Source organism: Trypanosoma equiperdum, assembly GCF_001457755.1.
Source record: "Trypanosoma equiperdum strain OVI genome assembly, contig: ctg_911, whole genome shotgun sequence".
Classification (NCBI taxonomy): domain Eukaryota; phylum Euglenozoa; class Kinetoplastea; order Trypanosomatida; family Trypanosomatidae; genus Trypanosoma; species Trypanosoma equiperdum.
In genome coordinates, this window is record NW_027124878.1 from 19082 (window position 1) to 32193 (window position 13112).

At 47.2% G+C, this 13112-nt stretch overlaps 4 protein-coding genes across 4 annotated transcripts; all 4 read right to left on the reverse strand.

Moving 5' to 3' along the window:
- Nucleotides 1-571: 571 nt before the first annotated feature.
- Nucleotides 572-2785, reverse strand: TEOVI_000449600 (carnitine O-acetyltransferase, putative; the record flags this gene model as incomplete). The annotated part of the gene is made up of 1 exon (XM_067227261.1): nt 572-2785. The coding sequence occupies one exon, from the start codon at nt 2783-2785 to the stop codon at nt 572-574; it is 2214 nt and encodes a 737-aa protein (XP_067083362.1).
- Nucleotides 2786-3042: 257 nt separating this feature from the next.
- TEOVI_000449700 (uncharacterized protein) lies at nt 3043-4380 on the reverse strand (the record flags this gene model as incomplete). Its single annotated transcript, XM_067227262.1, has 1 exon — nt 3043-4380. The coding sequence occupies one exon, from the start codon at nt 4378-4380 to the stop codon at nt 3043-3045; it is 1338 nt and encodes a 445-aa protein (XP_067083363.1).
- A 1715-nt stretch (nt 4381-6095) lies between these two features.
- TEOVI_000449800 (diacylglycerol acyltransferase, putative) lies at nt 6096-10670 on the reverse strand (the record flags this gene model as incomplete). Its single annotated transcript, XM_067227263.1, has 1 exon — nt 6096-10670. One exon carries the CDS (start codon nt 10668-10670, stop codon nt 6096-6098), a length of 4575 nt encoding a protein of 1524 aa, XP_067083364.1.
- Nucleotides 10671-11656: 986 nt separating this feature from the next.
- TEOVI_000449900 (DNA-directed RNA polymerase II, putative) lies at nt 11657-12055 on the reverse strand (the record flags this gene model as incomplete). The annotated part of the gene is made up of 1 exon (XM_067227264.1): nt 11657-12055. One exon carries the CDS (start codon nt 12053-12055, stop codon nt 11657-11659), a length of 399 nt encoding a protein of 132 aa, XP_067083365.1.
- Between the last annotated feature and the right edge of the window lie 1057 nt (nt 12056-13112).

Below are 13112 nucleotides of genomic sequence, written 5' to 3' on the forward strand. Positions count from 1 at the left end.
CCCACGCAAATTAACGAAAAGAAAGGAGCAAAAACAACACAAGTAATGTAATAAGAAGGAGAAGTGATGAGAAATCCGTACACGCGGAATTTGACTACCCTTCTATCCGAACGTTGCAAAGGTAAAGGGGGGATGAAAGGATAAACAAATAAACATTTATATACAACATGAAATAAAATTTCCTTCACCTTCTTTTTTTTCTTTTAAGAAAGGAAAGACGAAAATAACAGGGACATTTTGGCCGTGTTTTCAAGATGATGAAAAAGACATGTCCCGCTACGCATGATATTACCGCACAGCTGAGCAATGCATGCACATGGAAGCAAAAAAGAAAACAGTGCCGTTCGACTGCCTTGTGGGGCAACCCATCGTGACGTCGTATGCCCCTCGACGTGTGGGGAAAAGTGAAATTATAATTATAATGAGGGAGGAAAAACTGTAAAAGAAAAAAAAAGGGAAACAGGCAGAGAGATAGATAGATAATTAAAAATTTAAAGAGTAAAGGGCACAAAAGCTACCGAGCCATCCCGTGGAGGTCCATCGCTGTTCAGAAGTCGATACCATCAGTTTGTTACAAATTTGGTGAGGCATCAGCAATGGAATCAGTCATCTCACCTTTGCTGCCATTCACATGGTGCTCGTAGATGAAGCCCTCCTTCTCAGAGAACTGAAAGTCGTTCAGTCCACATGGATGAGAGAAAAGTAAAATATCTCTCTCAGCTCGCCGGCTCATATCTTCACTCTGAAGTATAGTCTTCATGTGAAACAACGAGGATTCCAGCATGGAAGCAAACACCACCGTAGAAGTAAAATGAGAAGTACACTTTGAAGTAATGACAACATCTATGCTGTCGGCTTTGATCATATAGCCGATCCCAAACCCCGAAACAACAACAGGGCCGAACCCAAAGGCATCGAGTGCATTGCTTCCACAATGGGAAGTCGACATGAGCCACGTTCCACTCCGGTGGTAAGACGGATCATTAAATAGTCCGGGAAGCGGAACACCGTGCATTCGCGCCATTACCCGCAAACCATATAAATGTCTATCTACACCGAGGCCACTCTTGGCAAGTTTTACAGCATTTGCATGAGCGGCGACTGCCTTGCGGAGGAATTCGCCCTGAGAAGGTACTGCAGAGCCGATACGCTTGGGAAACAATGGCTCGCACGCCGCTCGGCAGAAGTCCAGAGCTTCAGAACTGGCACTTCGTATGCACTCTGTACGGCCGTGGCTGAAGGTACGTGTGGTAGCCGCTTCGTAGGTCGCACAGTTACGGCCAAAGAGCCGGTAGTATGTCAACTGAAGGGCCATCTGAAAAAAGGCATCCGGTGAGATCCCAAAGCGCTTCAGAAAGGCCCCACCAAAGTTTCCAAAATGTAGCACATGTAACTCATTATTTTGAATTAATGTTTTAAAATCCTCTGACGCAGACTTCATGACGCCATATATTCCCTTGTCAAGATTCCACTGCTTCTCGGCGACCATCCTCCGCACAGTAAGGGACACGCCTTCCCGCTTAGAAAGGGCTTCAACCTCATCTCCTGTAAAGAAGCGCTCGCAGTCTTTCTTGTACATGAAGTCGGCCAGCATCAATGCCGTTCCGCCGTCATTAACAGAGTGCTCCCAATTCACACCCGCAGTCCCATCAGCTGTAACAATGATGTTGTGCCTGTCAAACCATCGGTTCGTCCCTTGTCCATGCAGCAGCAACCGGGCGCCCACCTCCGGTGAAACAACACGGACGCCATCGAGGCAGATACAAATGAGGGCCGATTGGATAGTTTGAAGTATGCCTACGTTACCCAGTTTCTTAAGGCGCTCACGAGCGTGGAACCACTCCGTGCGGTCCATTGTTGTCAAAAGACCCACCGGTGCTCCGGGGTTCTGCCTTGAGGTGACGAAATCTTCGATATACTTGAGTGACACTATAAGTTCCTCGACGCTGTATTGGGTACCATCTTCTCGAAGTACCTCTAACTTGAAAAAGCGGTCACGGATTATTACAACGCAGTGAGTGGGGCTGGCAGCGACGTACTCAGCAAATTTTGACCTTTTCTCGTCCTCTGTGAGCGGTCTTTCGGAGTAACAAACTTTCCGGTCCTGATGTAATCCAGGAACACGCGAGGTACTGAAAACAAAGCGGTACTGACTCATGCATACTGGAGCGTCCCGCTCGAATTCTCTGGCCACGGTCCCATTTATAATCGATACATAGTATTCAACTGCCGCATGCAGAAGGCTGGCGGCGCGGCCAATTTGCGAGACATGACGGCCATTCTGCAAGTGTTGTGGATGAGGTTTAAATTGGAAGAAAAAGTTAACGTTGACTGGGATGGGATCGCGCATACAAACGTAAGAGTCATTCCAAAACTCCTCCAACCAACTCGGTTGGTTACACTCCTTGTCCCATTTAAGGAGCAAATTGTGTAGTGTTTCCCCGCTTCCACCTCCCTTCAGGAAATCTTCCACAACTTTCTTGGTGTGAACGTACTCCTCAGCCGTTACGAGAGCCTGAATAGACTTCAAATACAAGTCGCACGTATCCTGCAGTGTTGGAATGGGTAAGCGCGGGAGGGATGCCTGGTGCTTATCATATCCGAGCGAATCACCAGCTTTGGGTTTTTTTGCCGTGTGTGCAGCTCCATCTGCGCTCAGCACTTCCTTGTCAAACATGTGCGACTCATACGCCCGAACGGGGCTGTCTGTAGAGCATAGTGTCACCTCATACTCCGAATCGACGCCCCAAAATCTCTTAGCACCTGAACTTTCTGATGTTGCCATTGTCTTATATTCTTCAAAATACGCCAGAAAACAGAGCAAGGAAACAAAGGACGAATATATATATATATATATATACGATTTAGCCACATACACATTAAGGAGGGAAGGGAACAGACACCACTTTCAGCAAGTAGACTATTAATCGTAAGATCATACAACGACAAAACGTGAGCAAGCGGGCTTGTACAACAAACCGTGCTTACTTAAAATGTGAAGTTAATCGTCAACATGCTTTCCAAACAAAAATCACACACATTTCAGACTCGTCGCTCTGGGTTGTTGGGAGAAATACCCACCGGTGTGTCGCGATTGACCGACGAACCGACGCCGGTTTCCCGTTGCAACAACTGCAATATATCACGAATCGCATCTCCAATCTTCAAATCGAAGAACTTTACGGTGTGGAGTTGCTCATTCAACACGATGGCATCCATCTGTTCTACTTCCGTCATGGTATGATAATCCTCCCGTACAATCTTCTCCATCAGAGTCCTCCATCGTCGCCGCTCTGCTGTCAAACCTGTTGAACCAAGTGTCGATATATCATACGAAGCCACGGGTCCTTTTCCCACTGCGTGGGTAATGTATGCCTTGTATAGAGGGGCATATTCTTCAAACTCCTCCGGTAAATTAACAGAGGAAGCAGGGGAGCTAAAACTACCGGCAGTGAGATCACCATTGTTTGCCTTGACATCGTCTTCACCTTCGACGAACCCGTTGGCTCTAGCCTCAGTTTCGTCTTCAAACAGGGAAAGCTCGGGAATAGATGAAATGAAGCGCTCTTCTTCGCAATCATTAAGCAAACTTGTACCACTAGAAACGGCGTGCAGGGGTTTGCCTTGATCCTGTTGTTGTTGAAGTTTAGGCGATTGTGTGACCTCTTGCCGCCCCTTGTTGTTCTCGAGAACCCGCTGCACGAGTTTGGCATCGGCGATTCGGTTGCGTAGTGCCTCGTCTTCCTCCAAAAGCGTTTCCGAATCCAACCCCAGGAACATGCGGTAGTATGTTTCCCGAGCCGCCTCCGTTTCGCAACCAAATATCACCGCGCATGCCTCCATAAGAGAGAAGAGATGTTGCTTCTCGTGTCCATTGGAATCACTCGCAGCACTATTTTCCAGTTTGCTTTGAAAGAAGTTCTGAAATCGATCGCAGAACTGCAACCGCCTCTCGTTGAAGAGGTACCGTGCGCTCAAGACTTCCCTCGAGTTGGCATCCACATCGGTTTGCATCTGCACCTGATCATCTGGAGCGCCAGAGGCACCCACTGAAACCCCTCTCCGCTCCCTATTCATAATTCCCGCCAGATGCTCTTGTCCACGTCGCAGTTCCAAATTACTGTAGGAAAGCGCACTCAGCTCAAACGACACGCGGTCGCGACAGCGCTTGGAAATATACTCACGGTGAATCATTAGATTGTGACCGAAATCCTCTTCGTACTCCACAGTTTGTGAGGGTGGCATCGGGCGATATGCAATTTGAAGTGCTTCTTGCGCGCTGACACCATTCGCCGGTGCCGCACCTCCGTTTGTAGCTGTGGGTGACCAGGTTTTTTGCCCCCATTTGCGACGGGCCGCACTGCGAAGCGTCCGCTGCATTTAAACCCTACGAAATAAATAAATGGAACCACCAACGAATGTCTTCTCACGGCCAAGTTATTTACAAAAATAAATAAAAACCTTCCTCAGCCTGAGGCTGAGAATGGAGTTTACTATCCTATTTAACTGAAAAGATAAACCATTATACACGTACAAAGAAAGAAAGAGCCGCAGGTAACGAGAAGAACAGAAAAGAAAGAAGTGACGGGGATACATTTGTTCAACATTGGAGTGGCCACACCACTTGCATAAACAGGCGGATACACAACAGCAACGGTGACAGAGGAAGAGGGAGGGGAAGGGGGGAAAAAAAGTAAGCAAACCTCCCACCACCCCCCCCAAAAAAAAAAAAAACGTGGTGCAAAAGTTTGTTTACAACAACATCAGAAAGTAACACAAGGATGATGTTGTGTGTAACTTTCCAAGATAGATGTTTTTTTGAAAACGCTTCTTACGCGAGCACAAATGCATACAGTTTTTTTTTTCTTTTCAGCACCCATTCTTTTTATCCTTTGTGCTCCCCCAGCAACCGACCCGTTTCCGCAGACATTTCACAAAATTTTGTAAAGCAACCCACGCTCTACTTTTCTCTTTTTTTAAAAAAAAAAGACAAAACCTCTTGGTCGCTTGCCAGTTGCTTTTTACTCCCACCCGTATCAGGGAATAATATATTCCACATACAAGCGCTCCACATAAGAGGAAACAAACAAAGAGCAAGAGTAAAAGGATAAGTACCAAAGAACAAAAGAAAGACAAAAATGACACTCGTCATTATTATTGTTGTTGACGTTACCGGGGCATTCACTCACTTTCCGGAAAGTGTTTGCATCTTTTTCTTTAACAATATTTAAAAAAAATTCTTCACGTTAAATTTCCTGCTGTTTTTTTTTTTAACTTCCTCCTTCCATGTGATCGAGTGTGTACACACACACACACACACACACATACTTCCGTTTCCACCCGCAAGAAGATGCGTAGTCATGGAAACACAAGACATTTACAAGAAGAAGACAATTAAAAAAAAAAAGAAAGAAAACACAAAATGAAAAATGAAAAACACTACTTGCGAAAAATATCTTTCGGCGGCAACTCCGCATTGTTTCCAAAACGGAAAAAAAAACAGAGTTAACAAACAATAAACAGAAGGACAAATAAGACAAACAAAACATAACAAAACAAAAAAGTAATGGACGACAGCACAAGAAAAACGAAACATGAGATGAATATGCAACTGTCCTCACAATAATGAAAAACAAAAGCAGCGCAAAACATAAGGGACAAGTAAATGCAAGCAGGAAGATGTTTCGATGTGGAGAGGAACAAACATTAACAGTGGCAGTATTGGGGGAAGTGGACAAAAATGGTGGAGGTGGTAACGGCGGCGAAAAATAGGAAAGGAATGAATGAAAAAAAGAAAATAAAAGAAGTTAAACGCGGAGATGCGATGAAACAAAACAGCATGACCGCCACAAAAGCCGCCACCGTCCGCACACACACACACACACGGGCTTAACTCCAGCTTTTTACAAAAATAAACCTCGGCCGCCATGCTAGCGTTTTCCCCCCCCCCCCCTTCTCTCCCCCTCACCGAAAAAAAAAAATTACATTATTTGTGTACTTACTTACCCGAAGCGCTCACCACTGCACCTCCCCCCTTACAACTACAGCATGAAAGGATTAGAGTGTATTGAACCCCGATTGTGACAATCACCAGTTCATTGGTTTTGATCATCTTTAACTGATTCCGACCCTTTAAATTCTGTCACAATATGCGTCTCGTTGTGGCAGTGGAGATGAAGCACCATGTTGGGGTATCCGGCTTCATCACGATACTTGAAGAAAAGCCGCTGCAATTCACCAAAATAGCGGAGTCTGTAGTGTACTACATGATCAGGGTCATCAGCATTGCACATCGCAGGATCTGGAAGAATTGGTTTACCCACCACTACGGTGAGTGGCCGTGCATGTGGAAGGGGAAGAAACCATCTCCCATACGGCATTGTGGGAAATGGAAAGCCAAGCTTTCTCGAGGTGAGTCTCTGTAGACGTGGAAAGGGAACATTCATCATTACATTTTGCTCGGCGAAACAAAGGATAGGCACAATAGGCACCCCATGCTGCAGAGCCATTCGAACAAACCCGCTGTGATGCATGACGATGTGCATTTCGGTGTCACTACCCTTCTGATACACCATTTCCGCCATCCCACCAGTCACAATAATAGGGCTGTTGTTTTGCTTAAGACAGTTCTCAATTCCTTTCCTCGATACACTCATGGTGCCAACTGACATAAGCGCGTCACGCATGAACGGGACGGCAAAAATCACATCTGCACCGTGTGTTGTGACAATGGTCTCCTCGTTGCGGCCGATCAGTTCCTCCCACTGCGGTGACATCGGCAACCAGAGTGCGGTGCCGGGGAAAACACCATGCGGATGAAAGGAATAAATGTATTTGTTTGACGGATCATTGTGATCAGGTCCAGCATTTTCCTCCTCCCCCTCGGAATTACTGTATATAACCGTTTTACCCCTTCCAGCCTTCCCCCTCCCATCAACAATAAGACGCGCACTGAAGTAATCGACAATGGCAGGTGATAAATAGGTACGGAACAAGTCCCGCGATTTGGCACCGCACATGCATCCAGTGATGTGAGGGAGCTTACCGTAACCTCGTAAGTACCACAACCAAAACACTGTAAACCCGACGTCCGTGACGCACTTCCAAACGACAAGAGGCGCCAACCCCTGAACCAAACATGTGTAGAGATAAAAGTGCAGCACATATCCGAGGAAACATGTGTTAAAGAGTGACGCCACCAGATAAGCACACGAAAGGAACGAAAGGCAACTCATGAATACCATGTTTAGGGCAAAAACCTCGGCCCCCATTGTGTCCACCTGAGTCCAGACAACAAGCACCGTTGAAACCACAATTGTTGGTAGGGAGTACACAGTAAAAGCAACTAGAGGGCTCCAGAACTTCCCCCGAAGACCCTTACATCGTCTGTCGTAAATTATTTGGACGAGCACCGGGGTAACAACCGCAATGGAAAGCAGGAACAACACAATGTGAAATGTCGTAAACGTCATGTGAAATACGGCAAGTCCACTGTAGGCGTACGAGTAGAACATATAGAAGAGAACTATCGGGACGAATATAACCCAAATCAGTGTAGCAAGCAGCGCCAAAATGAGACAAATCGTGTACAATGTGCCCGGTATGACCTCCATGTGCTGCACTGAGCGGCACCGCTTGCCACTCCCGAACGATCCGGTGGATCCTGGAAAGGAGCGGGATGCTTGGGTGTCGAAGGAATCATTTGTCCCTCGCTCCGAGTCGACACCGGTGTTTACTTGGCCCTGCATCAATGAAGAGGGGAACTGGTGTCCACTCCCATTACTTACATGGGCGATTGCATCCGTGTGGCCATCACTGCGTATTTCCTCTTCACCGTCACTTGCCTCGGAGGAACTTTCCAGTCCATCAGCGACGGCGAACATGGCGGAACGCTCCATGTGGCGCTTCAAAGACACGATTCCCAATGGTGCAGCACACGATGCGGCAATAGCTGTAACAATAATGGGGAGCGGGGATGGCGCCTGCCCTGGAATGCCACCGCCTGTGTAGGCGTTCCATACAACACCAAAAGTAAAGGAACCAACGAGCGCAAACACGGCAAGCGCCGCTTCCGCATTTTGTTCCAACAACGAAGCCGGTCTCGGAGTGGAATCAAAATGCGGAATAGAATTCAAAATCAAAAACTGTGCCGCGACACTAAAGAAACCCATGCAAACGAAGGCAGTGGGCGAACCGCGACCTTCGAGACAACTTATTAGAATTAACAATAGTGCAGCCGCGTAACAAGACCACCCAGCAGTCTGGAATGCAACAAACTTTTGCCCACCAGAAAATGGCATAAAGTACGAATAGGTTCCGGTGGCCCCGTGCACGATCGATCCGTAAAAAAGTTGCAGCGAAAAACACGATACACTCGTCATCATCATACCTGATATCCCGAATATAAGTGTAAAGGCGGGTTGGTGCGTTGCTGAAAACGCGGAAGTCGCAAACAACATCATTACACAGACGCAGAGAATGGCTACGATATTTCTCATGCCCTCCTTTCTTGTTTCCACCTCCTCGGCGCGTTCGTCCTCGTCGGAACTTCCGCTACTTCTCAAATCTTTCCACCGAGGGCCAATTACAACCTTCAAAAGTGACTTCGTCCGCTCCCGATCCTCCGGATCGGCAATGACATGCTGTAGTAAGCTGTTAAGCTCCACGATCTTCTGTTGCATCTTCCGCTGATGAATTTTCTCGCTTTGTTGGGCCCATGTTTCAAATAAGGAGCCCAGGAATATGCAAATAAACGGGACGGTAGCGCATACACCATCCACTGTGTGTTCCAATGGCATAGATTGAGTTCCAAATACCGGAGACGCAAGACTCCGGCGTTCCTCATGAAAGTAATTGGCGGCCTCAATCAACGTATTGATCGCGTAAACGGACCACCCCACCGCTTGCATAGAAACATAACCACCACAGCCAACAAATGGCTGCCACAAAGGAACACGGTCCCTGGATGAAATATGAGCAAGCGGTACCGCAACAGTGGCCATGACCCTTGCAAGATTCAGAAGCGATTTCCGGGGAACACCCAACAGAGCACCGACAAATGCGCCATCCATGGACTCCACATCGGCAACAAGCCGAAGAGCAATCCCGCACACGCAGACCGCAATGGCGGTGACCATCTCTGCATTCAGTACTAGAGGTAGAGCAGAGCGACCGCCCTCATAAGATACGGAGGCTTCCCCCTCTGAGTCTTCCTCCTGTGAAGTGGATTTGGTGGAAGTAGTACGTGATAAAGACTCTTGATCTTCAACATCGCTTGAATATCTCCCCAATGTTCCCCCACCGAATGCCCAAAGCGACGCATGTACAAGGCATTGAGAAACTCCGACCAGTAGGGCCTGTATGACAACGAACCTGAAGTGGTTGGACTCCGTCATGTGAAGTACGGCGAAGAAAATGGCTATGCTGTAGCAAAACCACGCCAACCGCTGCAAGATTGCGAATTCTAACCGGCAGTCAAGACTTATCCATATTCCGTACTCCTTGCCGAACACAACACGGCCAAGAAAGTGAGTGCAAAGAGGCAGGGCAAACATGGATACCGCTGTGAGGGTTTGACACGTAATCAGCCCCTGCCTCAACTGCATACCTAGTTCGCAGTACTCCGTAGATAGTAGTAACGTTAAACACCACACAAAAGTAAGTTGAAATAGACTTGTTGCTGTCATTACGTAGGGTCCATCACTGGACAACTGCAAGCCTTGTTTGAATGTAGGTTCTGTGAAGCGGTGAAACCTTGCAAACAGGAGTGCAGCAACGCTCACCATCGAACTTAACCCACTGATGATATGCCAAGACGGAGGTGCGCCCGCACCTGAATTACACAAAACCAAATCGAAACACAACGTTGCCCCACCCAGAAACCAACCAAGCCCTTGAACAATACCCGTTCTGAAGCTGCACCTAGAGATCGAGAAGGGGTGCTCGCCGGTAGCAGACCGATACCCAGTGCCAACACGAGTGATAGCCGCACTAACTACGAGAAGCAACATGCCCACAATGGTCAACGCACGGTGCAGGTGCGTAAAATACTCCGCAATAATAGAACACGTGAGAGCAATGATACAAAGCAAAACGACAATGGCTGTCTCGCCGTCTGGAAGCAATAACAAACGTCTCCTCCACAGACCGGAGTCGCGCTGTGGCCTCTCGCCTCCCCCAAGTCCACCTTCTTTCACTCGCCGCTGAGTCTTTTCGGAGTACCGCAAAGATGCGATCAATAGCCCATTTGCCACGGCACATGAACCACCCAGTGCTGTTATCAATCCGTAGCGGTAGACGGCAACAGGGGAAGCTAAAAGTTCAATATATAAGAACAGCACCGCCGGACAAATAAAAAGCAAACCGTACCCGAAACCTTGCATTGCCAAATATGCATGGTTGCTTCCGGAGCTCTTATAAGAACGAGAAGCCTTGCACGTTACTCGATGATACAACGAAGTCGAAACAGCACACGCAACGTTTAGCGCAACGCTCGCAAAAACCATTGGCCACAATGGGAAGACGGGGGCGTAGGCTTGAAAGATGTCAGCAAGCATGCATAGGAGTAACGAGACAACGAGAGATATGAGAAACAGAACTAAGAGGATGAACCTTACTGTATTCTTCACCAACACTTTGGTGTAGTCCACTGCTGCCTGGGTTCCAGCCATCACACTCGTCCAACCGCACGAACGCAAGGCTACCGATGTAACAGAAACCACACAAAGCCGGCGGAACTAAAAACAACCTAGAAATGCAGTAGCAAGGTGAAGAGCAGCGTCGCCCAACAAGAGGAAGTGCAAATAAACGTCAAATCAAGCGCATGCCAAGTACAACCTGTTGGTACGCCAGTGTATGCGCTGAGTGAGTCCAGATATTAACCGTAAACATATATTTTTATCTTCATAGCTGTTTGTTTCAGGGTGTGCTCTTAACTAATTATGATTTGGTAGCGTGACCCTTGCTTCCATGTGAACACTTTCATGTCCTGATCGCGCACACGAACACAATTGCCGTCATATAAAGTTCCGAGAGTTGCAAGCAAGAGTATCCAGATCGAACTTAAATCACCTTCAACTCATTGGCGCCGTTACTGTGTATATTTTAGCACAAAATGAAAAACAAGAAAAGTCACGCAGCAATTTCAACACAAGTTTCTGCGCCTCACTTTCGCTTGTGGATTTGGTAGCGGCACGGAGGGATAATAGTTTGTTCACTCAACAAGCTAAACCCAAAAAAATGCGCAACGGCAGCTGAGTTATGCGCGGATTCCTATAGATAACTAATGGCACTACAACTTCACCAAGAATATGGAAATATAGGCCAAAGGAAAATGAACTTGGTTCACAAATAGTATCAACTAACGGAGGCAGGGGTAACGAAGCAACTCTCAATCGCACACTGGCATTCGCACATCTAGGCAAACCCTACCCCATTGCACGCGTACTGCGTGGCACTCACGCGCAGCAACACCTACGCGAGAACTTTGTGGAGGGAAGGAGAAAACGGAAAAGACAAAGAGTTGCAAGGAAATACCTCCTGCTTCCATTATCCATCACTCCCCAGAAACTCTTTTATCTCTGGGCCATATACGAGTGCACTCATGTAGGCACGAGGAGATCAGAGTTGATGCTACAGATGGGAAGAACCGCTCCCCCTATTCAACATCCAAACCTTTGCTCTGCGCTTCGCGAAGGAACGCCCCTTCAAATTCCTCAAGGTCTTTCATGCACGATCCGACCGCCTCCAGGAGTGCTTCCTTCGGAGTTGGAATGGGCTTTCCGGTGCCATCGGAGGATGTCTGAACGCGTAGCTCTACACGGTGTTGCGTGGGATGTGGCACGCGATAACCTGCAATATGCACAAGTGGGTTCTCGTGCAATCGCATGCGAAGAAGGTTGGCTAAAGTGTGGTCCTCTCTGTCCAGTTTGAAAAGGGAGGAGTTGGGCATCTTACTGGACACTTCCTCCACAATTTTACGGCAGTCCTTCGTGTCCAGAAGGCTATCAGCAGTGATATCATTGTTGTAAATCAGCATGCCATGTGAGGTGGACATTTCCCTTCCTTCCTTCCTGTATGTTGTTGTTGTTGTTTTTGAAACGCCTGTCCGCCCCTGAGTGTTGAGAAATCATTTATAAAGGTAAAAAATGCGCAATTAGGAGGCGAAACATGGGGAATGAAAAGTTAAATGAAGCAAAATGGTGCAAAAATTGGCAAGGGAAAGGAGAGGAATTTCTTGTCTCCTTTGCATCCATGAGTGTTGGCGCGGTTCCTTCGCTCCTCCATAAACCTCCCACAAAGCCAGATAATTAATCAAATATTTTTTGGGGGGTAAAACATTAATAACACAACAAGCACCGACAGATCGGCTTATAAGAGCAGCGTTGCTCCCACACACGATACCGTCACGAGCACGCATGAACACACCGCCACCATAAGACAACAGTGCAGAAACTGTAGCCCGCATGTGAGAGAAGGGTCAACACAGAGCAAAAATAATAATAATAATAAGGCAGATACTCATGGGGGAACAACCCAGATTGAGAACCAACAGCCCACCCCTTTACCTGCTACTGGGAATGCGCATCTCTAACACTTGTGGCGTCTTTTTTAATTCTACATGGAGAAACATTTGTAGTTGCTTTTACATTTTCACGTCCACAGTTTACTCAGACTATATGCAACAGCGGGTAATACCTAAAGAAGAGTGGATAAAGACCGAGGGAGAGAAGACAGAATAAATAACCCCGTTGCAAAGAACCGGCGGTCAAGTGTTTCGAAATTTTGCAGAACAGCACCGGTAATTTCCCTAACTAACAGAATGTCAAAACACATTTTGCATCCCCCTCTGCGGTGTACATTACCGGCATACAAGGCAGGCATCGGTCACACAGGAACGACACCAAAGAACAGTAACAAAATGAAAAGGAGGGGTGAGACTATTGCTGTTCGCGGTGGTAGTTGCCTTCGCGCGGACTAAAAAGTAAAACACCCCCATGCCACTCGGCACGTTCATTGTCACACACACGCAAAAACAAAAAAACATTCTGGAGCGCATTGTTGGTGGGAATCATATTCTTCCGTTTATGCATTCCTTTACTTCACTCCACACA